A 25,392-nucleotide genomic window follows, 5' to 3' on the forward strand; every position below is an offset into this window, starting at 1 on the left:
AACAAAAGACGGCCCCTTTTTTGTGTGGTAATATGTGTATATGTTGATTTAGAATAATTTATGTCCATACTCCATTTGTTGCACCATCCGCTTAACGCCTTTAGACAGTTATTAAGTTTAAGTTGGTCTGCCGCGTTTCGTACTGTAGAATTAAATAAACAGTCATCCGCGAACAGTTTAAGATGTACATCTGGTTCCATCACAGCAGAAATGTCATTAATATACACCAAAAATAAAAGCGGTCCCACGACAGATCCCTGCGGGACACCTGAGAGTACTGCCAGTGAGCCGGAGACATGACCATCCATTCTGACCACCTGGTTGCGATTCGTTAAGTATGCTTTAATCCATTTTATTATAGTGGCATTAAGGCCGGCTATTTCCAGTTTGTAAATCAGCTTTTTGTGTGGCACCTTGTCGAAAGCCTTGGCAAAATCTTTGCCGATTACATCAATCTGCTCTCTGGCATCAATCGCCATTGCGAAATTATGAATTGTCTCTACGAGTTGTGTGGTAGTGGAAAGGCCTGTTCTGAATCCATGCTGGTATGGGTAAAGTAAAGAATTATTTTCTAAATGGCAAATGATATGCTTAGCTATTATATGTTCCAAAAGCTTACAAGAAATGGATGTAAGAGGTATAGGCCGGTAATTATTCACTATTGTTCGATTGCCGCTTATAAACAACGGAATAACTATTGCACTGCACCAATCTTGGGTTACAGAATGAGTTTGCAATGATTTGCGAAATATAAGTCTCAAGTAACGCGACGCCCATTCAGCATATCTTTGAAGAAACTGGGTCGCTATGTCATCTGGTCCGTATGCTTTTTTTTGCATCTAAATGCAATAGCTGCTGAAATACGCCCTCCTGTGTAATTATGATGTCATCCATTTGGCTAGGCTCTGTGCTTTCTGAACTAACATCGACGTCATAATCGTTTGTGGTGAATAGAAACTGAAAGAAGTGATTACAGTGTTCTACAATATCTTTTTTGTTTATCAGAACTCGATCTTTCCTGATTTCCTGTACCTCTTCCTTTCTATCACTGAGGTATCGCCAAAGCTTTTGCGGTGATGTTTTGAGGAAGCGGCTAAGCGTGTCACTGAAGAATTTTTTTTTAGAATCGTGCAGGGCTTGCTTCAACTCAGCTCGAAGTCACAAAACCTGAGTAGATTTATTTTTGCTTTTACGTATCCTTTTTATTTTTATTTTCATATGAATTATGTTCCTGGTTATCCAGGGGCTTCGGTGCTTTGTCTTTACGCGTTTAGGGATTTAGGTGTCCTCGCAGTGTTGTACAATTTCCTTAAAGTTCTGCCATAACTCTTCTATGTTTTAGTATGGAAATCAATTTAAAAGTCAGCAAACGCAGAATCCAGGTAGTCAAGAATGGAAACATCATCTGCGCGTCCATAATCCTTAATGCATACAGGGATGTAGGGCTTGAAACAAACACTTGTTCCCACTGCGATTGTAACAATAAGCATATTGTGGTCAGTGATACCATTCGCAACGTTAACTGCATAAGCACCTATTTTATCTGACGCAAACACCAGATCCAACAATGACCACGATGTGGCCGTTACTTGTGTGTGTTCCTGTACAATTTGGTTTAGATTCTATATGAGCATAAGTTACATTAGCTTCTCTACTCTAGAGGAATCGGAGCCAACAGTACATGGGTTTTGCCAATCTATGTGATGAAGATTAAAATCGCCGTTCATTATTAATCTCACGTCTGCTTTGACATTTGCACGTAGAAAAATGTTTAGGTCTTCCAGCAACCCAGGCGAGGCAGAAGGTGCCTGATACACTGCTCCAATGATGTAGGCAATACCATGAAATGTAATCTTGCACCAAAGCGTTTCAGCAACATCGCAGTCAATCAATACAGCAGATACAGAGTTTTTTACTGTGATACAAACATCCCCACCACGTGTGTCCCTGTCTTTCCTAAACATTCTATAGCTGAGAGGAACAATACAGTCGTCAGGTATATTTTTATGCAACCACGTTTGTGTTATTACCACATCATGTGGGCTTTGTGAAAGGAGCAGATATTCTAACTGTGTAGTCTTATTTACAATACTTCGCGCGTTCAAACTTAAAATGCATAGCTATATCTGTGATGATGAGCCCGAGGTGTTGCCTATGGTATCAGGATCATCAGTGCTGCTTGGCCAATCTGACCTGTGCTGTTTTCTGTTATCAACCCTATGCCCTAAGCTTTTCAACAGCAGGCAGCGTTCATTGCGGTTGTGATCCCAAAAATAGGTATCATTGTTTATGCGAAGTTTAACACGAACGAGCAGGACCTTTGATTTCTTGGCCCTTTCTGTGGCTGCGCTTTCCCATAGTTTTCTGCGTATATCTAATGTTTCTTTCGCATAGTCACAGCTAATATGCCAAACAGTACCCTTTAGTTTTGCACCTTTTTTCAGCAAGCTTTCCTTTTCTCTGATATCGTAAAACTTAAGAATAACTGGTCCACATTTTGTTGGTTGGGGTTTGCCAAGGCGATGAATTCGCTCAACTGTATGAACCTGTACACCCATAGTTTTTTAAAAGATATTGTCCAGAACGAGTTCTTTTAGTTTTGACTCTGTTTCTACACCATAGTCAGTCCCCGTTTCAGTGACGCCAAAGACTAACGAATTATTACGTCAGCTTTTGTTCTCATAATCGACTAGCTTTGCAGCCTGTTCTTGAACTATACTTTCTAAATTCCCAATCCTGCTGTTCATTGTATCAACTGCATCAAAGAGGCTCTGTATCCTGTCTGTCTTTGCGCTCAGTGTGACAATTTCACTTTTAATGCCATCCATCTTACGAGCGAGCGCAGTCTGGTTCCAGATAATTTCTTCTAGCATTTCGTTTACCTTGGGCTCGGGATTCTCCTCAACATCTCCCGCCATAAGCAACAAGAGAAGCATTGACCAGCATGGCATAGCATGGCAAGAACTTTATTTTGGTCCAGAGAAACTAGGGTCCGAGGGCAGAAGCCCTCAGGCTAAGTTGGTGGCTCTGCCCACGTAGGCACCAGTAGGCCAAAGGCTTTCCCGATGTCGTGAGCTCTCTGGACGGCCAAGAGTTGATCTTGGAGGAATTCGCTGGATATGCGCCGACCACTGTTCTCCTCACTGTTGAGATCCGAAGCCCTTTGGTTGGGGCACAGCCAGAACGTATGATCAAATAGACACGGAGTGTGTCCACAACTTTTACATTTCGTGGGAAAATCCTGGTCAATTTTGTTAAGCACAAAAGGCGTGGGATAAGATTTAGTTTGAATCATTGTCAATGTGACTGCCTGAGCTCAATTGAGCTTATGATGGGTGGGAGGAAAAAAACCTCCTGCTGTCCCTATAGTGTGAGGTGATCTCGTGAAAAGTTGTAAGTGGGTCTTTGTAGGAGCCACGGTCATCCTGGAGCAGTTTCTGATCTGATGCGCGGCATGTGAGATCTCGCACAGCAGAGTGAGCTTGCTCGTTAGGATTGCAGCCATTGGGGCTGACCAAGTGGCCCTGATGAGCCGGAAACCAGACTCGGTGTGAGCTATCCAGTTGGTCGTAATTATGAGTATTAATACTGTGTATAAGTAACTTGTGTGCTTCCACTGAGATGAAGCCAGCTGAGTAATTCCTAATAGCTGTACGGGAATCGGAGAAAATCGTGGAGCCTCTCCTCATTGCAATTGCAAGTGCTATGCTTGCTTCTTTGGTGGCATGAATGGAGCTCGTTCTTAGTGGCGCCGCACTTATTAATTTACCGCTCTCATTGACCACGGCAATAGCGTTGCGGTTGCCCGATCCATAACTAGTTGCATCGACAAAAAGAGATGAGCTTTGTTGTTGGTGCAGATTACCCAGAATGCATTTGGCCCTGGCGTCCCTTCTGCCCTTGTTGTGGACAGGATGAATATTTCTAGATATGGGGTCTACAACTAATTGTGTCTCCACCTCCTTGGGTATTTTGAACTTAGAGACGTCTCCTCCTCGAGGCAGTATTCCAACTTCATCTAGAATTTTGCATCCTGGCTTAGTGTTGGAGAGTCTTGCAATTTGTGACATCGAATGTGCCTCAATGAGCTCATCTCTAGTGTTCTGAAGTCTCAACTTGTTGAGGAGTTCGGTACTCATTCTGTGCGGGAGTCCCAGAGCCCTTTTGAGTCCGGAGTGTATAAGTGCGTTTAGCTTAGCCTTCTATCCTTTCCCCCAGTTCAGGTATGATGCAATGTACGTCACATGACTGATGAAAAATGCATGATATGCTCTGATGAGATTGTCCTCCTTGAGGCCTGCATTTCGATTTGAGACCCTGCCCAGGAGCTTTAAAGTACTGTTGGCCTGACCTGTGAGACGGTTCAGGGCCGTAGCATTACAGCTCCTTGCGTCAATGAGAAGACCCAGAATTTTAATTTTCTCTACTCTGGGTATAACCCGTCGTATGTTGTCTGTGAGTTTAATTGGCAGAGTCTCTAAAGGCGCAAGGTTTCTAACACCTTGTCTCCCCTGTCTAAAGAGCAGCAGCTCAGATTTACTAGGTGATAGCCTGAGTCCGGTGCCCTTAAGGAAGGATTCTGTGGTCTCTACCGCTGCCTGTAGTGTCTGCTCTAGTGCTGCGAGTGACCCCCTTTGGACCCACACTGTGATATCGTCAGCGTATATGACGTGCCCCAAGCTCGGGATTTTGGACAATTCCTCCGAGAGCCTGTGCATAGCAATGTTAAAGAGGAGTGATGACAATACTGAACCTTGTGGTGTGCCGTTGTTGCCTAAATTGTATGGACCGCCTGTGACTATACAGAGTTTGACCTGAGCTGTCCGATTAGCTAGAAAGGACCTTACATAATTGTAAAAATTGCTTCCCAGGTTCAAGGATAAGATTTCATGTAGGATATGTTTATGTGCAACCGTATCAAATGCTTTGATAAGAACCAGACCCAGGAGGCCCTTTACGTCCCTGCTAGGGTTTTCAATGATAGCCCGTTTGATCATGAGCATGGCGTCCTGTGTGGATATCATGGCGTCTTGTGTGGATATGCCTTTCGAAAGCCTATGACATTGTGCCTGAAAAGCTCCTGGTTTTCTGTGTGTTCTATTGTGCTGTTATGAATAGCATGTTTGGCTACTTTGCCAATAAAGGATGTAGGTGATATGGGCCTGAGGTTCTCCTTTGTTAGTGGTTTGCCGGGTTTCGGTATAAACGTCACCTTGGCCTCCCTCCATTCCAGTGGGACAGTGCCGGATCTCCAGTGACTATTAAGTTTGGCCTTGATTATGTCTATGGCACCATCGTCCAGGTTTCGCAAAAGTTTATTTGTGATGCCATCCGGACCCTGGGCAGATCTCCCATTTAAATTAAAGAGTACATACCTTACCTCAACTGCAGTGAAGTCACTGTCCAAGTCCGGTTGCGATATTTCGGAGTAACATTCACTTATTTCTTCTTCGTGTTCATATTCATTTTTAAGTGGCAGGTACATGTGTGTGAGGTCGTTTGCGACCTCTTTTGCTGTCCGCCCTATAGTTATCGGTTTATTGACGAGTCTGTTTATGGCGAGGTTTGTACTACCTCTGGAGAGCTTGTCATTAATAGGCTCTTCAATAGATTCCATTTGCCGCCTCTGCACAATCTGCTGTCTGTTTTTGAGCAAGTTTCGTCCCATTGTTGACGTGAAAGTTGAGCCGCGTATGTTTCGATATCACAATTAACTTGGGCGATCTTGGCTCTAAGTCTTCTATTAAGTCTGTGACTCTTCCGTCTTGTTAGAAGGGAATTTTTCGCTGGGAGCTAGCTTGGAGTCCATTTTTGGGACTTCGATTTCTGTTGAGACTGCTTTAGTAGCTTTCTTAATCGTTGCCTTTAGTTGATCTAAAAGCTCCTCATAAGATTCGTCATCTATGCTGGTTTCCTTAAGCAACTTACGAAAGAGATCCCAGTCCACATACTGATATTTCCTTAGTGGTGGTGGTTGCGTCTGTAAGATGACTTCAATTATGTAATAATCACTTCCTAAATTCTCCTGCAGATTGTCCCACAAGCCTTCAATTCCCCGAAGGAATGTTAGATCTGGGGTTGTATCTCTGGTAGTGGAGGTACCAGTTCTCGTGGGGAAGTTAGCATCTGTAATAAGAGCAAATTTTAATTCACTTGCCGTGGTTGCTAAATTAGTAGCCTTGACGCTCTGATGACCATAACCCCATTCTTTGTTGGGAGTGTTGAAGTCCCCAGCCACTACGAGTGGGGCTGTATCTGCCTTACTGGAAATGCGGCCCAAGAGGCTCTTAAAATTCCTTCTCCTATCTTGCGGAGAGCTATAAACGTTAGCTATATACACATTAGCTGCTTTTTTGTTCTTCAGGATGAGTTCGATCATTTGTGCTTCTAGACCAACCTTGTACTTGGGAAGCTTGTGAGTTTCATAAGAGGTATCCTTTCGAACCAAAGTCGCTATTCCCCAACCCCCTGAAATGGTCAAGGTTTCGGAGTTGTATCCTGGTAGAGAGATATCCTCCTTAGCTAGTGTTTCCTGCAAGAAAATAATGTGCGGCTTAACTTTGGCCGATCTAATGAGCTGCTGCAGGGAAGCCTTGCGCCTTCGGAAATTCGCACAATTCCACTGCCATATTTTAATGTTATTGTTGTCGTTTGAAGCCATTATGATAGCATTGGTTGACTACCCAAATCCCTAGAGTCGCGCCCTAGAGACCCACTCGAGCATCTAGATTAGTGACAAGCTCCATGATTTTCGCCAGAGTCCTGTCTATTGTTGCTAACCTTGCGGCTATTCTGACTTTTTTGTGTTTGGGGGGTGCCTCACTCTCTCCCATCTCCTCTGCCTCAGTGGTTTCTAAATCTTCCTCCTCTGTTTTGCTAATGGGAATGGGGTGGGGGCTTTACATTTAGGTTTGCCGGCCAAGGGTTTTGGAGCCGTTGTCTCCATCTGACTACGGGGTGTTTCGTACCCTTCTTTAAAGGATTTGAAAGCTTCCCTGAGCTCAGACAGTTCTTGCGTTAATTTCTGATTTTCTGATTCTAATGCCAATATTCGGAGATTTGACTCACATTCCCGCTGTGCCCTACCATTAGTACTCCTAGACCTTGCCCTTGTCGATTGTCCTGGTTTCCCAAGGCCTCCGTTCTTGACTCGATCGGCCCAGGTTGCTCTTGGGGTCGACTGTGAATGGGACCTCGATCTTGCCCCAGGTCCTCGGGGTTGCAGATCGACACCAGGAGATTCTCCAGAACTGGGTTGTCCTCTGGATCGAGAATGCCCCCTGGAGCGGGAGTGTCCTCATGAGCTGGAGCGTCCTCTCGTGCGAGAGTGCAAGTTGGCGTCATTTTCTTGCATGACCCCTTTGCCCTGGAAATCGTCGCTGTCTTCAATGTCGTCGGTCACCTGTGTATAGCGTGCTTGCTCTTGTTGGCGCCTTCGATGCCTGTTTCTCACAGTATAAGGCATCTGGAACCTTCGACTGCATTTTCGCTCCCCAGTTGGGTGTGCACCACCGCAAATAGCGCACTTGGGATCACAATGATGATCTTCAGGTAGGGAAGTGATTCCACAGCCCCTACACTTTCTAACACTTGCCGGATTGGGACACACGTCGGATCTATGTCCGATTTCACCACAGCTGTAGCACACATCTATCTGTCGTTGGTAGAGATTACAGGGCATGAGTACGTTACCACAAATAACATGGTTTGGCACTCTTTGTCCTTCAAAAAATACCACCACCGTTGTAGTTTGCTTGATCCGACATACCTCGACGAGGCCCGGATTTCGGTGATTGACGAAAAGGGTTTTCAGTTCTGCGTCGCTAATGTCCAGGTCGATACCGTGAACAACAAACACCCTTGCATGTATCTTCTTTTGCTGCGGTGTAGGCCGCCACTTCGAAGGGTCCATCCCTCGTACGGATCTTGCGTACCTTAGCGTAAGCTCTCGCGTTTTCTTCCCGCGGAGTCGATACCGCCAGAATGTTTTGACAGCCGTTCGGACAGTACGTGTCCTCCGTCGTGTCTTCCGGCGCTAAGGCTGCCGCCATGGCCAGCGCTCTGGAGAGATGTACCAGGCTGAACTTCTTAACGTCGAGGCCGCCGCGTGGGCAGACAATTATCTTGATGTGATCCCTCGGTAGCATTGGGATCCTAGAGGCGGTAGCGACGCACTTAAGCACGTTCTGCGAGGTGGCCTAGCGGTGACTACCTTTCCCGCCATGGTTGGTATCCTTTATAGCCACGAATTTCCCGCCAGCGGCTAATGCACGTCTCCTTCGGCGAGTGATGGCTGTCATCCATCCTATATCTTCCTCCGAGGTGATCTCCATGCCTTCAACAGCTAAGCCGGAGGCCATGCCTACACTCCGTCGTGCGCGTGAGGCCTAGGCCTACAGTGTGAGTTAGGGGCTGGCACCTTTTCTACGTGGCATGCAGAAAACAGTTTGCGAAGGCGAAAAATGTACCCACCGGCCAAAAACGGGCATCCACATAATCCTTGTGATATGACGCGTTGATCGACACCAGGTTCTCAGGGGTGGCACAAAAATTCGGCGCAAAAACATTGATCGAAGTGGGAGCCGATGTTTGCTCGACCGCACTAGTTGGCTTCTCATTGACCAGCAGTCATACAAAATATGAAAACGCTTACGAGGGCACGGCAAGACTATCAAAAAGCGGTTGTCGTTACGATAAAAACTATATTGTCCATAGCACTTGCCTGGAAAAGGAGTAGCGGTGGCTTAGGCATCTTGTTCGTCAGCCAGGTGCCGTGCCCTCTGAAGTGGATGTCGCATCGAGGCTCCTTAAGTACGGTGTCGAGTGATGACGTCACACTTGCGGAACGATGATTGAAGATTGTGCAGTCCACGGTGTCATTGCCACAAGGTACTCTTCAAGGTAAATTTTAAGCTTTCTTTCAGCGACCTTATCTCAGCACGTATTTCCCGTTGAAAATTAGAGATTAGTGGCGAGACATCTTTCTTGTCACCCTTACTCATGGTAAGAACTTCAGGCAACAAGTTTCAAAGTAAATTCAAGTCAGTTGTCTGGCAACAGTGCAAGAAAGCAAGGAAAGTAGCACAGGGATACGTTTTGCTTACCTGCAAAGGATTACAGATATTCTGTTAGTCGCTTCGTACACTGCTGCCGGACTGCACAGTAGACCAGAATTCTAGTGCTTATAAAGCCAGCCATGGATCAGCAGCCATGGCTGGCTGCTGATCCATGGCTTCTGCGCCGACTCTGGGATATCTCGTTCCGTCCATCAAGTGATTCAAGTAAAACCAAGTGATGTGCTTGTCTACCAATTTGTCTGCCAGAAAGTACCTAATTGCGTTGGCAGCATTTATGTTTGAAAATTCATGTCAATCCCATGATGACTGGTCATTTCAATGTGACTAGTTAATCAAAAGACTGGTTTACAGACATTTGTGCGTTGCATGCTTTTGCTTGATTTTTATACTGCACTGATTTTATCTGGCAAGTGCCAGATACACCCCTTGCACTGACTATAGGCAACCAGCACCTAGGCTTACAGGCAGTGGCGTAGTAACAGCCGGGGTTAGGGGGCCGCGGGCTGTGGGCCCCGGGTGCCAGTTGGGGGGGTGTCATATATGCCTGAAGCCCACCCTCTTTCTGCTGGCTTGACTGGGCATAAAGGGTAAAGAATGCTCCACTAACCAGCAGCCCGAGCTCGTAACCGATGTACCAGATGTGTAGTGCTGCAGAACTGTCGGTTACAGCTTTATCAACATCGTACGTAAAGATAGCACGAGTGCCTGGGCTAAAAAATTCGCTGAATGGTTGCTGTGTCGTCATTATGTATACAGTTTTGTATAAATAATATTTTGTGTTGTATGTTTGTAACTTTTGTATTGTTTGTATTATTTTTATCAGTTTTGAGGTGTTGAATAAAAACACTGTCTCCTAGTCCCAGCTAGCCGTCTCCTTATCATTTCGTTGTTGTGTGACTTCATGTCACAGATACGGTGTGTTGTTACAGCTGCACGGAATTTTATAAGAAGGTGAATTTTGGGACGTCTTTTATCGATATTCTATCAGGTTAAGTGTCTTTCTGACCACTAGGAACTTGGTAGTGTGCAAAATATGGCAGGTAGTTAAAAAGGATATCTTAAATAACTGCCTCATTAACAAATAGCAGATGCTTAGAATTTGCCCTTTTTAGTTGCAGCTGCTGCTCAGAAGTGTCTGTCTGTACCTTTCCAGTCCAACAAGTGCAGGTCTCCGGGAAAGCTGCAGAGTCAGCTTGCAGTTATCTGCACAGCAACCCACTAGGCAGCATGCAGAGTGAAGCCGCATACAGGCCTCAGTGCAGAGGCCTTCCGTGCCGATGACATTCCTTTGATCTCAACATTGTTGATGCTAGAATATTGTTCCATCTCGGCTAGCCTTTTTTTAAGGGCTTCATTTCCTGATTTTTTAGCCTTGTTTAATGCCGACAGCTCGGCTTGCTGGGTACGCGTGTTCTCAACAATTTCATTTAGCATGGTCAGACTGCCATCCATGCCAGAAACTTGGGTACGTAGGGTGCTGTTATCCAGTCCAGCTTCTTGCAGCTTCCCTTTCACGTCGGAAACAAGTTTCTTTACCAGTTTTTGCAATCTATCTTGAAATTGTGCCTCGAGATCATCGAGTCGCTTGGCCAACTCAGCATTGGCAGGCATAATGGAAAAGCAACTCGAAAAATGACAGAGTACGAAACGCCAATGCAGCGCAGCAGCAGCAGTTGAGGTCACAAACTCTTATGCTATCTCCAAGGGAAATAAGTACCAACCTGTGAAATGTAGAAGAATGCATTAGCAAGCGCACACTTGGACTACGACCGCTGCTGCTTTGATGTCGGCGTCCATCCGCTGGAAGCTTTTAAGGCCACAAATGGTCTGGCGAAGGCACTCTGGATGCGATCCCATCGCCACGTAGCAGAACATGGGCACACCTGGAGGAGCAGCGATTACACCCACGTGCGCGGTATGGAGCAGCAAACAGCTTCACCAGCAGATGATAGCCCAGGGTCGTAGAATTCTTTGAATCGTGGAAGAATGCTTTAGCAAGCGCACACTTGGACCACAACCGCTGCCGCTTCTGCTGCTCGGAAGTGAAGCCGGTGCTCTGTATGTGCCCTTCCAGTCCAACAAGTGCAGGTCTCCGGGAAAGCTGCTGAGCCAGCTTGCAGTATCTGCGCAGCAATCTTCTAGGTGGCACGCAGAATGAAGCTGCATGCAGGCCTCAGTGTGAAGGCCTGCCGTGTCGATGACAGCAGGAATCACGGGATGGAAGCTACAGTAGAAATAGCAGACACTTAGAATGCACCCTTTTTAGTTGCAGCTGCTGCTCGGAAGTGAAGCCGGTGCTCTGTATGTACACTTCCAGTCCAACAAGTGCAGGTCTATGGGAAAGCTGCCGAGTCAGCTTGCAGTATTTTTGCAGTAACCTGTTAGCGGCACGCAGAATGAAGCCGCATGCAGGCTTCGGTACGGAGGCGTGCCATGCCGATGACAGCAGGAATCACGGGATGGCAGCTACAGTAGAAATAGCACACACTTAGAATGCGCCCTTTTTAGTTGCAGCTGCTGCTCAGAAGTGAAGCCGGTGCTCTGTATGTGCTCTTCCAGCCCAACAAGCACAGCTCTCTGGGAAAGCTGTAGAGTCAGCTTGCAGTATCTGCGCAGAACCGTAAAACCCTAAACCCTAAAGAATTGTCCACATTGACTAAGGAGGCGTTCTGAAAGGGCACCACCCCAGGAAATTCAATTGCATCATGGACTGCTAAAAACAACTCATTGTGTAACACAGAGTAGCAAAGTTCCTCATTTTTAATAGAGACGCCTCATTTGTCAATGTGGACAATTTTTTAGAGTTGTTGAAGTGTTATTTGTGCTCCACGATTGTAAGCTATGACAACAATACCTATGTGCAAAAGAGGGGCATGTGCATCAGCTCTTGGGTTGTGCCTCTGGTTTGTGAGATTTTTTTAAGCAAAATTGGACTGCCAGGTGCAACCTGAACTTGTAGAAAATCATGTTTTTAAATTGTACAGATACATTGATGACTTTCTTGTTTCTTTAAGTGTACTGAGTGACCAAAAGCCCCCATCAGCAGCTAATAGCATGTTATATCTATTTAATAATACTTCCATGTTCTTTCATGAGAAGCCAACAAACACTGACACCAAACACAACATAGGGGAGATTACTTGTGCTTAATAAATGAAATAGAGAAACAATAAATTAATTTAAATTAAAGTGGATGAAAATACAACTTGCCGCAGGTGGGAACCGAACCCACAACCTTCACATATGCTCTACCAATTGAGCTACCGCGGCGCTGTTTCCCCATCCACTTTTTTGGGTATTTATGTGTCCTAGTAGAACCCTGGGAGTGTTAGCCAGCGCCATCACTCACATACCTTGACGGCGGACGTGGAACGTCCTTTTTGCCGCAGGCGTCATGTGAACGTGATCTTTTTGGGTGAAGGCAACTGGTCAATAAACCCACGCATGCTACCTGAAGGCATCAATGTTGCCAGATGGGGAAACAGCACCATGGTAGCTCAATTGGTAGAGCATCGCACGCGAAATGCGAAGGTTGTGGGTTCGGTTCCCACCTGCGGCAAGTTGTTTTTTCATCCACTTTAATTTCCATTAATTTATTGTTTCTTTATTTCATTTATTAAGCACAAGTAATTTCCCCTATGTTGTCTTTGGTGTCAATGTTTGTTGGCTTCTCATGATATGACTAATAAAAATCGGGACCCCTGGTTAACCCTCTCGTTTAGTCCATGTTCTTTGTCTTTTACCCTTGAACTTCCCGCCAATGGCGAGTTGCAGTTTTTAGACCTCGCTTTGTATTTTAAATGGAACGTGACTATGTTTGTTGGGAATATTGTTACGGAAGGATGAACGAGGAGAGGAAGAAGAAGATCGCGAGACGCTGGCTGCTGTGGGTTGTTGGGCGTCAGCCATCTTAACTACTCAGGCTCACTTTGCATATATATTGTAAATAGTATAATCTTATATACTCCCAACATCCCCGTAACAATATTTACCATGCTAAGAAAAGCCTTCTACCTTATGACTCCTTACACACTAAGCTCGTCAAATGAGGGATTGCTTTGTCGTGCCTAAATTTCGCTTTGAGAAAGTCCTGTATGCAGAAGGTCGAGCACAGCTTCAGTTTACAGGTGTCATGTCTCGAAAACACGGGTTTCCTTTCCAGTCTTTGGTGGCCAGGGGAGGTTCACTCTTAAAGAAGCTCAAAATGGCAAACCGCCACAAGCACAGGAAAAGCGGAAACCAGAAAAGGTTGTGGTGATGCCATACATACATGCAGTTTCGCACAACCTAAAGAAAGTAGGATGCAAGCATGACGTGGAAGTAGTTTTCACAGCCCCCTGTAAGCTCGCGAGGTTGTGCTCTCAAATACATAATAGGAGCGAAAAGAAAAGTGAAAAAAATACATGTGAAAAGAGACACGTAAACCCCCTTGTGACTTACGTCACTGAGGTCGTTTACCAGATTACGCTCTGCTGAGGTAAAGTTTACATTGTCCGAACGGGCTGATGTATAAACGACCGACTCAGGGAACCTTCGGTGTTTTTAAAAGCTGTTGAGAGTGGTATGCACCTACCTGCACACATCATAGATTGCGGTTGCACTCCTGTATTTAGAAATGCATCCATTTTAAACAAGTCTAATGACAGACTGGCAAGAGAAATCATTGAAGCTGGCCAGATATACACACAATCTGCCACGTGTGTCCTGTCAATTGCCCTAACGGATAAAGAAATTTGGTGTCTCCTTGGGCGGTAGCATATTTTACAATGTTTGCATGTGATTATGCCTGAGTTTTGTATCAGCTTTCTGAATGCGCATGTGCGACCCTCCGCTTCATGGAAAACCTTACTTTAGTCATAAGTGAGCGTCTGTCCTATCTACTCCATTTCTTCCTGTCCATATTTTTGCTCAACAACACTACGCTTTATTGTTATTTAAATGGAAGTTAACAAGTTCAGATAAGGACAAGATGGCTGTTTCAGTTGACCTACCCTTTCTAAGCTCATGCTGACTGGGTGCAAAACGTTGACGATCTAGAAAATACATAATTCGTTTGACTATTAGTTTTTCGAATATAATATTTATAGTACTTAGGATGTAGACGGCGGTAGTTTCCTGGAATGTTTTTATCACCAGCCTTGTGAATTGGAATTATCTTTGACAATGGGTAAAACGAGAACACGAGAAACGTGGGAGCCAACGTTTCGGCAAGTGGACCTGTCCTTTTCAATGTAACATGCGCTTTCCTTGACACAGTATATATAGGTAGGGTTCTTCTAACGGGGAGAGGGGGTAAGGCAGGTGGGCGCGACAATGACTGAGGGTGTGTTAGCAGTGAGAGTTTAGAATTGAAAAGAAAGGTGTGCTATTCAACATCGGTGGAGAATTTTGAGGAAGCATCATATGTCAGCCAGTTTACATGTCAGCCAGCCATGTGTCAGCCGGCCATCTGTCAGCCGGCCATGTGTTTTTTCGTGGAAGGGGCATGGATTCTAATGGGAGAAGGGGATTATCTGCTCTGCTAGAGCTCAGGGAGCTATCACCTCTCTGAAAGAGAGAATAAAAGAAGTGTCAGAAAATGGTGCTCATGGAAGAAAAAAAAATTACTAAATGGAGTAGCAAAAGAAAAGAAGAAAGGAAGGAAAAAAAAGAAAGAACAAAATACGTACTAAGCAATCGAATGAGAAACAAGTGCTGTTGTCTTTAGCTTGAAATTTAGCATAGCAAATAGATTCTAAAGCTCTTTGTGAAACGTTTATGCCTGTTCGTTGCAATGTCGAACTTATAGATGAGATAGATTCTCTGTATTTTCTGTCTTGCACAGAATGAAAATTTTACGGTAGTATGTAGAGTTTTAAGTTCCTCAGAGTTGTGACCTGGTTGGTTGAAATGCGCAGTGATGGCTTTGGGAAGCATTTTAGCTGCGTCCACATAATGTCTGTTTAACCTGACATTCATTGATTAACCTGTTTCATCAATATATTGTTTCTTACAGACGGAACATTCAAATGTATAAATCACATCAGAACCAGTGCAAGTAAAGCTAGTTCTCACTTCATGTCTATAATTACTTGTGGCGGTTTTAATTTTAATGTCACTTTGAAGGTGCCTGCAGGTTTTGCACCTGGGGCAATAGCATGCTTTCATTACGGAGAAATGATGTAGGCTGACTTTTGCATGCACTAACATGTCTTTAAAGTTTCTGTTGCGGCGATAGGTCACCCTTGGTACCGCTGGGAATGCTTTTCTCAGATGCTCGTTACTTGATAATATTGGGTGGTATTTTTGTAGGATGTTTATGTTTGAGAGGGCATTAAAATACTTTGTCATAAAGGCTGGAGGTCTCTCAGATTCTGAGAACCCTACCTATAAATACTGTGCTGAGAAAAGCATATGCTGCCTTGAAGAAAAGTCCACTTGTCAAAATGTTCGCTCCCGCTTTTACCATGTCGTTGTTTTGCTCATAGTCTTGAATTTCCATCTCCCTCTTTCAATGTGTTTTCCCAGGATTACCTTTGATAACTTAAGAAGGTTCGGGTATGTAGATGTATGAAATGACAAGTTAGATATTTTTTCTAAAGGTACACCAAGGATATTTATGCATTCCTCGAGCGCCAAAGAAGGTGTGTTGTCACAATTGACTGAAAATTCGACTGGCATAGTGCGAACTAGAGGTACAATCTCACTAGCTAATATATTGGTAAATTGAAATGTATGAGGATTGCGAGGAAGGTATGTAATGTATTGTTTGTGGACAGCTGTAGCCATTAGCCGAGAACCTACTGTGCAAAAATAAGTTCTAAACCTCAAGACGAGCGTGTTTAATGATACTCCGAGAACCTCGAAATCTGGCATAGTGTAAGAGTTTGCAAGGGTTTAAGAACAGAGTTCATAATATTGCCACATGTAGGTAGTAGGTCGAGGGCAAGAGTGTGTCGGGCCCAAAAGAACAAAGAAGACTGCACGCCCTCCCTGCTTGCGAGCCAACCCCGATGGATGCGCTTTCCGAGAGCCAGCTGCTCTGCGGTTTATTAAAACCCCAAGAGTACTTCTGAAGCCTCATGACAAACTGGTGGAGCTGTTGGGTAGCCCTCGCGGATGTTGCAAACCCCTCCAAGGATCCACACAATGAATCTAGTGCCAGTCGACACTCCCATGCATCGGGTCAGCCGCAGGATTACGGGACTAGCCCTGGAAGTTGTCAATGCTACGGTTCCCACCACTCCAACCGGTATGACCAGCGCTTCCACTCAACCTGCCTCAGCCGGTAAGGAGAGCCCACGGGTTCCGACAGCGTTCCATGGCGCAGGGTTCGAAGACGTCGAAGACTGGACGGACATCCACCCAAACGTACCTAAGTGCTACAAAGGAAACCCATATGGGTTCCTCGAAAGAAAAGCTTCACAGTTGAAGAAAAATTCCAACCCAAGACCATCGCCTTTCCGGGGCAGCCGCTCTATTATCTGAGCTAACCAGGCAGCTAGCAGATGGCAGGCGAAGTCGAATTTATCAACAATTCAGAAGCAAAGACAAGAGTTTAACGTAGTAATTCTGCGGAAAGCTGCAAGGTGGAGAGAAGTAATTAATGAAGGGAGAATGAAAGATCCACACAAACATAGCTAAGTGCTACAAAGGAAACCCATACGGTTTCCGGACGTAATAATACTGCGGAAACCCGCAAGGTGGAGAGAAGTAATGAATAAGGGGAAAATGAGACATCCAGCCAACTGTAGCTAAGTGCTACAATGGTGCTTCATTTCTCTTCATTAATTACTTCTCTCCACCTTGCGCCTTTCCCCGGAACTATTACGTCAAATTCTTGCCTTTGCTTCGAGTTGTTGATAAATTTGACTTCGCCTGCCATCTGCTAGCCTCCTGGTTAGCTCAGATTGTAGAGCGGCTGCCCCGGAGAGGCAGTGGTCCCGGGTTCAAGTCCCGGACCAGGACTAATTTTTCTTCAGCTACGAAGCTTTTCTTTCGAGGAACCCGTATGGGTTTCCTTTGTAGCACTTAGCTATATTTGGGTGGATGTCTCATTTTCCCTTCAATAATTACTTCTCTCTGCCTTGCGGGTTTCTGCAGAATTATTACGTCCAGAAGACTGTGCATAAACTGTGCCTCTGTAGTAGTACTACTACGTAATGGTGAACTTGAGCTGTTAGCAACACCTTACCTTACCTAACCTGTAAGGTAAGTGGTGCACGCACACTGTGAGTTGCTGCTAGTGAACACTCGGTTGCAGTTGTGTCCTGTCTGCCTTAATCTGCTTGGTTCTCATTTTAAGCACCCTGGTGAAGATGTATAAACTCCAGCGCCCTTCCGTTGTCTGGGTTCCTTATTGTGGTTTCTTTCCTTTTTACTGGTATTTCCTTGCACAATACCAAGTGCTATCAACTTTCCCACCAGGCTGTTCTCCATTACCGTGTCCTGCAGCATCCTTGGTTGGAGTCCGGGAGCAGCTGGGAGACCGCATCCGGCAGTGGGGCCCCCTGCCGGACCGAGATCAATACCTGGCCCTGCTGCGCGAGGCTGATGTGGTGGTCTCGACGGCTCACCACGAGTTCTATGGCGTTGCCATGCAAGTTTACCGAGCTTTGGCTTTGGTTTTTCACATATCCTCAGCACACTTTGTGTTTAAGAGACCTAGATGAGCTATGAATACTTTGTTTAGCGTAAAACAACAGACACAAGAAAGACGACAGGACAAAGCGCCTTGTCCTGTCGTCTTTCTTGCGTCTGTTGTTTTGCGCTAACAAAGTATTCATGGATTCGCACCAACTAGCCCGCCAGCGCATTGTGCTGAACTAGATGAGCTAGTTGGCTGCTGGCTTGATGAAATATGGTTAAATCGGTGCGTGGAAGGATGATTCTTTCCTTGTCCTGTCCTTTCACACGCCTATTTAACTGTGTTTCGTTCTTTGTGTTGCCTTAGGCAGGTAGGCTAGTTTGTTCTTGATCATGGACGAGCAGTTGCGCTGCGTAGTTCTAACGATACAAACTCCATCACATTCACTTGACAGTGCGCAAATTAGCAACTGTTTTATCCACCTTCACAAGGCACATATATATATATATATATATATATATATATATATATATATATATATATATATATATATATAAGTGTGTGTGTCCACAAAGAACAAGGAAGAAAAGGAAACACCACCATTAATTTGACTTCAGTTAATCCACTTTCTTGGCTAAATAAATCTTGACCAATTTCTGACTCTAGGCTATTTTGATCCTGAAATTGGATTTCCCCAGATAAGTTGAACATGTCAGTGCAGATGCACCTGACCCAAATGATGACCTCAGTAGTGGCAGTGTCTTTCTTGGTGATGCTTAGGGTAGAGCGAATGTATCAAACACACATAGTCTCCCGTCGAAAATGCATATTTTTGGCCTGCCCTAGGCAGATATTCAAATGGAGTGGGTACTTCACCATGAATGATTTAGGTATTTTTTTCCAAGAAAATGGGTATGAAATTTATCTGCATGGTTTAATTGGATACGAAATGAAATCCGCTATCTCAGCGTTAGCCTCCCATCAGAGCCAGCCTCATTGCTATGGCAACACAACAAGCTCTCAGGTAGAATGACAATGATGCACCACTTTCAGTCTTTGGTAACGAAGGCTCATTCAAAATATCAAGATATTTTATGTGTTAACATAATGGAAACCATTTTTGTCACATGTTACTCACATTCAGGAGAATTGCACACAGTGGTGTAGTAACGGGGGGGTGCGGAGGCATGGGCCCCAGGTGCCAGTTGAGGGGTAGGGGGTGTCATGTATGTCTGACGACTCCCCTCTTTTGGCCAGCTTGACTGGGCGTAAATGGTAAAGAATGCTCTGGTAACCAGCAGCTCAAGTTCTCATACCCGATGTACCAGATATGTAGTGCCGCAGACTTGTCGGCTGTAGCTTTATCAACATCCTACGTAATAATTGCACGAATCTACAGGCTGAAAAATTTATTCGCTAAGTAGTCGCTAAACTGCTCACCTTAGTGTAACGTTTCATGTACGGTGCGCTCGTGCTTGGAGCGGGCATCGTTAACATAGTCGCGCGATGTGGCTCTTGGATCCCTCTTCCATTCAGTCTGTGCTATTTTAAAAGAGGATATCTTAAATAACTGCTTAATTTGTGATTATAGAGGAAACATTGCATTTCGGGAATTGAGGAGCCAAAGTCATATTGATAGCTCAACAAGAACTTCTTCTCCAAACAAAATCGTACTGGATGCTAGAGCCTGCAGTACTTTGGCATTGCGCAGTATGGCAGTACCGAAACAAATATGAAATAGACTTCAGGGTATCCACCAACCGGAAAAATCGGGGAATTCTCTGGGATTTGGAATAGTCTGGCAATACTCAGGGAAAATTCAGGGAATTTGTGTTTCTATCATGGAAAATTGGCTGTAATTTTATTGAGAGGGAACGAAAGTCATGCTAATGCTGGCCCGAGTAACAGAGAGGAATTGTAACGAATCGTCTTTGACGCTGTGGCTGGAGGAGTTTCCAGTGTACAAATCGATGTGCACCAGCCGATTTTCTGGACACCCGATTTTTTGGACATACCCGATAATGCGGACAGCTTCGCGGCACCACCACGTACCCCATAGAGTCAATGTACAAGAGCTACGTTCGATTTGCCTGCACCACCTGAACCAGTTCACGGGGTGCTGCACTCCGCCGTTCGTTTCAAAAGGGGCTGGAAAGGTGCAAGGCTGGTTCATGATGTTGCTGCACCCACTCCATTGTTGGTGCCGCTTTGGTGCAGGCGTACAGGTGCACAGCAGCAGCGTTACAGACGACGCAGAACATGGGCGCGAGCGCGTTAAAGCCTCACTTACGCACGTCTGATCTGTTTACGCAAGGGTGGTGTGTTACGCCACCCTTGTGCCCCAGTAGCACCAGTAGCTGATCATACCTGCAATGCAGGACCTCTAAAACATACGTATTCCGTGCGCGTTAGTCTGACATAACATAATGCCTGCACCGCGTCTGCACCTTGGCATTCATTTCGAGTGCCGCGCTGTGCCTGCACCGCAGAAATCGAGCTGCACAATTTCTGAACTTCTCGCAAACCACCATGAACTGTTTCACAGTGGTGCAGGCGAATAAAATGGACCTAAGAACGTCTGAAATTTCGGATGCAAGGACCCTTCGCCATCCTATTTTCCGGACTTTTCACTCTGACCTAAGGTCCGAAATGGCATTAATCAAAGCCAACACCACCGTTTTGATTATTTTGCCGCCTAGAACCGGCGCTCTCATACGTAGATCTGCTGCCAACCGTTGCCACCACCGCGACAACGCGAGACCTAGCTGCTCCCACGTTCGCTATTAAGGGTCTGTTCGATTCAGCCGCACCACTTGAACTCAGTTCACGGTGGTTCACGGCGAGTTCCACACTTTTGCAGCACCTGTTTAGTGGTGCAGCTGCAGCGCGACACTGGCGCCCCACAGAAACGAATGCCAAGGTGCAGGTGTTGTGCAAGCCTTCTGTGTTGTGTCGCCCGTTGTTTACGCGCTGGTGAATTTTTATGTGACTTCTGTTATTTGCGTTGCGCTGTTTGCGGTTGTAAAGAAAATTGGTCAGATCTCTTGTGTCTGTATGTGTGTGTGTGTGTGCGTGAGCATCGCTGCTGCACTGAATGACGACGATGAACTGTGCCACACTCTCAACTGTCGTTCAAGAAGCCATGGACCTTGTGGACTCGGACAGTGATGAGGAGTTCGATGACTTGGTCGCAATGTTGGCCGTAAAGCTGGTGAGGAAAGACCGAAATCATATTCCACGATACTGACACGTGTACTTATCTTTATCGGGCGACCACATTTTGGCGCCTAACAAATGTTATCGCACAGCGCAGGACGTGTCTGCATTTATCCGAAGTTTCTGGAAAGTTATCGATGCTTCTATCCGCTGTCTGTTATCGCTGAACCTTGTGTTATCTGATTTCATCGCGTTACTCGAATGGTGTAGAACTTTGTGGAAGGCATGCGGGTCCCAACGATTAGTCTAGAACATTCGTCAACTGCTGTATAAAAGCTGATGCGCTTGACCCGCTGATCAGATTTTCGACGATCGCCGACTGTGTTCGCCGCTATCGTTGTGCTATATGTGTAGTCTGTTTTTGTGGCCACAGGTTCGCCCAATAAAAGTTAGTTTTGTCTTTCACAGTATTGCTACTGTGTTCTTCAACGTCACCACCACGTGACAATACCATGAAGACGTCGTTGGCAGCTATTTTGAGTTTGAGTTTAAGCGGCTGTTCCGACTGGCACGCGAGACCGTTAACTGTCTTGCAGACTACTATCAAGCATCACCGTTCTTCCCAGAAGCTCGTGGAGGGCGCGCGCGAATAAGTGCTGAAAAAACGTGTCTTATCGTTTTGAGCTATTTTTGGAGCCAGTGCAGCACGTAATCAATTGCAGACAGATTTGATGTTACAGAGTCATCTGTGCATGCATGCATTGAGAGGGTGCTCAACCTTTTACATAGCATGAGTGAAGAAGTGATTGCGTGGCCGGACCAGCAACAGCAAGAATGTAGCAAGGGTGGCTTCTTAATAAAGAGCGCTGGGAAGAAGCCACGAAACACCATTGGCTGCGTGGACGGAAGCTACGTAGAGATAAACACTCCTACCGAATCCCTGCACTCGTACTTCAACCGAAAAAAGTTTGATCGTGCAAGGCATATGCAACCATGAGAACAGGTTCATAGATGTGCTCATTGGATTTCCCAGCACGACACCAGGGTGCTCCGCAAAGGCCCCTTTTTTGAAGCTGCACCAACGAAATGCAGCAATAGTTACATCCTTGGGGATTCAGCCTATCCGTTGCTACCATGGCTTATGACACCTTACAATGATACACAGCGGAGCTTCCCCTCCTGGAAAAGGAAATATAACAAGCACCATTCCCAGCAGCGATTTCGTAGGCTGTTCTTGGTGAACTCAGCCAGCATCAAGCAGTGCTGCCTTATAATCATGGGCGCATGCGTCCTGCACAACTTATGCAATGAGGAGAGAGATTTCCTCAAAGAGCTGCAGGAACTCCCGGATTTGGAGGAAGTCGGAAACGATGAGGACAGTGGCCATGTTGTTGACCGCAGTGTGGCAGGCTACAGTGAGCACCTGCGAAAGGCAATTGCTGAAAAGCAGTGCTAAAGCACAGAAGTGCATATCCTTGTGCCACTAGCATTACTTATGCAGATAAGTTTTGCTTGACTCTGTGTAATGCTGCAAATATACTTTGAAGGAGCTTGAGCTCAAAAAGGAAAGTGTTGGCTGACGTCGAGATGCAGATGACCCTCATCCAAACAAAAGTGAACTCTTTAAAGCAGTGAAACGCAACATTGAGGCATTGTGTGTGTGCTGAGAGTATGTCAGGACAGTTGAGGTTGACTTTTTAGCTGCTGAGAATCTCACGTGTGACAAAGTTCAGGCCTAATACTTCAACGTCTTCAAGTGTTCTTCAACGTCACCACCACGTGACAATACCATGAAGACGTCGTTGGCAGCTATTTTGAGTTTGAGTTTAAGCGGCTGTTCCGACTGGCACGCGAGACCGTTAACTGTCTTGCAGACTACTATCAAGCATCACCGTTCTTCCCAGAAGCTCGTGGAGGGCGCGCGCGAATAAGTGCTGAAAAAACGTGTCTTATCGTTTTGAGCTATTTTTGGAGCCAGTGCAGCACGTAATCAATTGCAGACAGATTTGATGTTACAGAGTCATCTGTGCATGCATGCATTGAGAGGGTGCTCAACCTTTTACATAGCATGAGTGAAGAAGTGATTGCGTGGCCGGACCAGCAACAGCAAGAATGTAGCAAGGGTGGCTTCTTAATAAAGAGCGCTGGGAAGAAGCCACGAAACACCATTGGCTGCGTGGACGGAAGCTACGTAGAGATAAACACTCCTACCGAATCCCTGCACTCGTACTTCAACCGAAAAAAGTTTGATCGTGCAAGGCATATGCAACCATGAGAACAGGTTCATAGATGTGCTCATTGGATTTCCCAGCACGACACCAGGGTGCTCCGCAAAGGCCCCTTTTTTTGAAGCTGCACCAACGAAATGCAGCAATAGTTACATCCTTGGGGATTCAGCCTATCCGTTGCTACCATGGCTTATGACACCTTACAATGATACACAGCGGAGCTTCCCCTCCTGGAAAAGGAAATATAACAAGCACCATTCCCAGCAGCGATTTCGTAGGCTGTTCTTGGTGAACTCAGCCAGCATCAAGCAGTGCTGCCTTATAATCATGGGCGCATGCGTCCTGCACAACTTATGCAATGAGGAGAGAGATTTCCTCAAAGAGCTGCAGGAACTCCCGGATTTGGAGGAAGTCGGAAACGATGAGGACAGTGGCCATGTTGTTGACCGCAGTGTGGCAGGCTACAGTGAGCACCTGCGAAAGGCAATTGCTGAAAAGCAGTGCTAAAGCACAGAAGTGCATATCCTTGTGCCACTAGCATTACTTATGCAGATAAGTTTTGCTTGACTCTGTGTAATGCTGCAAATATACTTTCTGAGCCAACGTTTGTGAAAGATAAAGAATCAAGACGTTTGAGGCCTGCAAGTCCCAGGCTATTTTGTATGATTATTTTGTGTTGTCTTGTAATAATACACAATATGCACACACATAAGTATACATAAGTATAAGTTTGTTTTTTTGAAATTTTTATTCAGAAGCCGTTGTGGCAACCTTTTCAACAGCTGTAACCAGCCGCTCTAACAAGGCCATTTTTCTGTCAAGGCGTTCGGCCCACTCTTCCTTTGCCTCCTTAAATTCTTTTAAAAGAGCATTCAATGATGTGCTGTCCTTTTTTCTTGGCAAGGCATCTGTTAGGCATGCATTCACAACTGCAGCTGATGCAGGGGTCGGCAGGGGTTTGCCCGTTGACAATTCCGGCTCCATGTTGTCAATGCCGTCATCAGCGCCGGGAGACTTGCTGAAAAAACAATGTGCAGGATCAAGGGGGATAACTAAACTTCTGTCAAAATGAGGCAACTGCACCTGCTGTCTTTTTCAATTGTTGCTCCAGGCTTCATCAGCACTGTAGGTGTGATGTGATGTCCTTTTTCAAGAACGTCACTTAGCTCTCTATGAAAGAAGAAAAGAATTAGTTGCATATACAAAAGCCCGAGACTGTATGCAATAGTCGACAGCACTCACTCTTCATATTCACACAAAGCCATCGCGTGCCCAGATGAATTTTTTTTTTTTTTTTGCTTTCGTCTTATAAGAGCGTTCAAGGCTCTTCCATTTATTTTGCACCTGCAGCTCAGTCATCACAGCTGAGAATTCTGTAGTGATCATGAGAGCAATTGCTTGCCACATGGCCTTTTTTGTCCTGTGAAAAAAAAGTAATGGATTAAAAATTGGCAATTCTAGCACATTAAAAGCTGCTGAAGTATGCTCACAAGTGCCTACAAAGTTGAAATTTAACTTTTTGTTAACACATTAATGAGAAAGTAAATGCAACTTGCCTAAGGCCGCCTTTTTTTCTGACAAGAGGATTGAGCTCTTTGTATTTTAAAATGAGGAACCGGGTCCTCCGAGCACTCCTAAGTTCTGCCTCGGAGGATCCGGATCGCTCCTCCATCGGTGCGACGCCGAGGTCCGCAGCTGTTGCCGGCATGGCAGGTGATGTGTCAGTGTCAGATTCCTGAAATATGACTGTAATGACCGTCCCATCTGTGACAGAAAATAGTACCGCATTGAGTTGTAGGTATGCATCAATTCTGGACTAATGTATACGAAGCTTCGCACGCGGGCTCAGCAGTAAAGAGGAGCGGCTTGTCAACCTACGCACTCAGACGTAGATGTACATGTAGATTCTTGTGACCTAGTGGCACGTACCCACTCTGGGGGATTGGCCAAAAATTGGGTAGTTTATAGGAAAGTGTAGAATAAGTCAAAATTTCATAATAGCTAAGTAATAATCAAAAAATGGAGATTGTAGAGCCTGCATGATTTTACGAAAATGAAAATTCTACCATAATTATAATAAAACACTTAAAATTCAATTTTAGTGAAAGGAAAGGAGGCTTAAAATTTTGTATTCAGAGTAGAAATCTCATTGATCCTTGGATCAATGAGATTGGATACTTACAGACAGACAGTGTCGGCAAGTCGTTTGCTGACATCGCCTGCTGTGGTCTGCTCTCAAGTGTGGAAGCTTGTGAACAGTGCGTGCACCAATGCGGCACCACTGGCAGAGCAGGTTCAGAAAATTCCTGAACCAGCGCTGCATCTTTGCTGCACTTTTTGAAACGAACGCTAGGGTGCAGGGGGT

At 45.4% G+C, this 25,392-nt stretch overlaps 1 protein-coding gene across 19 annotated transcripts in view; it reads left to right on the forward strand.

Moving 5' to 3' along the window:
- LOC135908131 (tRNA-queuosine alpha-mannosyltransferase) overlaps nucleotides 1–25,392 on the forward strand; it is a 219,909-nt gene that overhangs the window by 93,790 nt on the left and 100,727 nt on the right. For 14 of the 19 annotated variants that reach the window (XR_010566214.1, XR_010566215.1, XR_010566216.1 and 11 more), the window contains one exon: nucleotides 17,484–17,655. The exons of 3 other annotated variants lie outside the window; for them this stretch is intronic. Coding sequence is in view for 12 of the 16 variants with exons in the window: in XM_065439892.1 (XP_065295964.1) it covers nucleotides 17,484–17,655 (172 nt within the window). In the remaining 4 variants the exon portion in view is untranslated. The remainder of the gene's footprint in view (nucleotides 1–17,483; nucleotides 17,656–25,392) is intronic. 2 more of the 19 variants (XM_065439884.1, XM_065439896.1) reach the window with 1 other exon arrangement.

This window comes from Dermacentor albipictus, chromosome 1, assembly GCF_038994185.2.
Source record: "Dermacentor albipictus isolate Rhodes 1998 colony chromosome 1, USDA_Dalb.pri_finalv2, whole genome shotgun sequence".
Lineage (NCBI taxonomy): Eukaryota > Metazoa > Arthropoda > Arachnida > Ixodida > Ixodidae > Dermacentor > Dermacentor albipictus.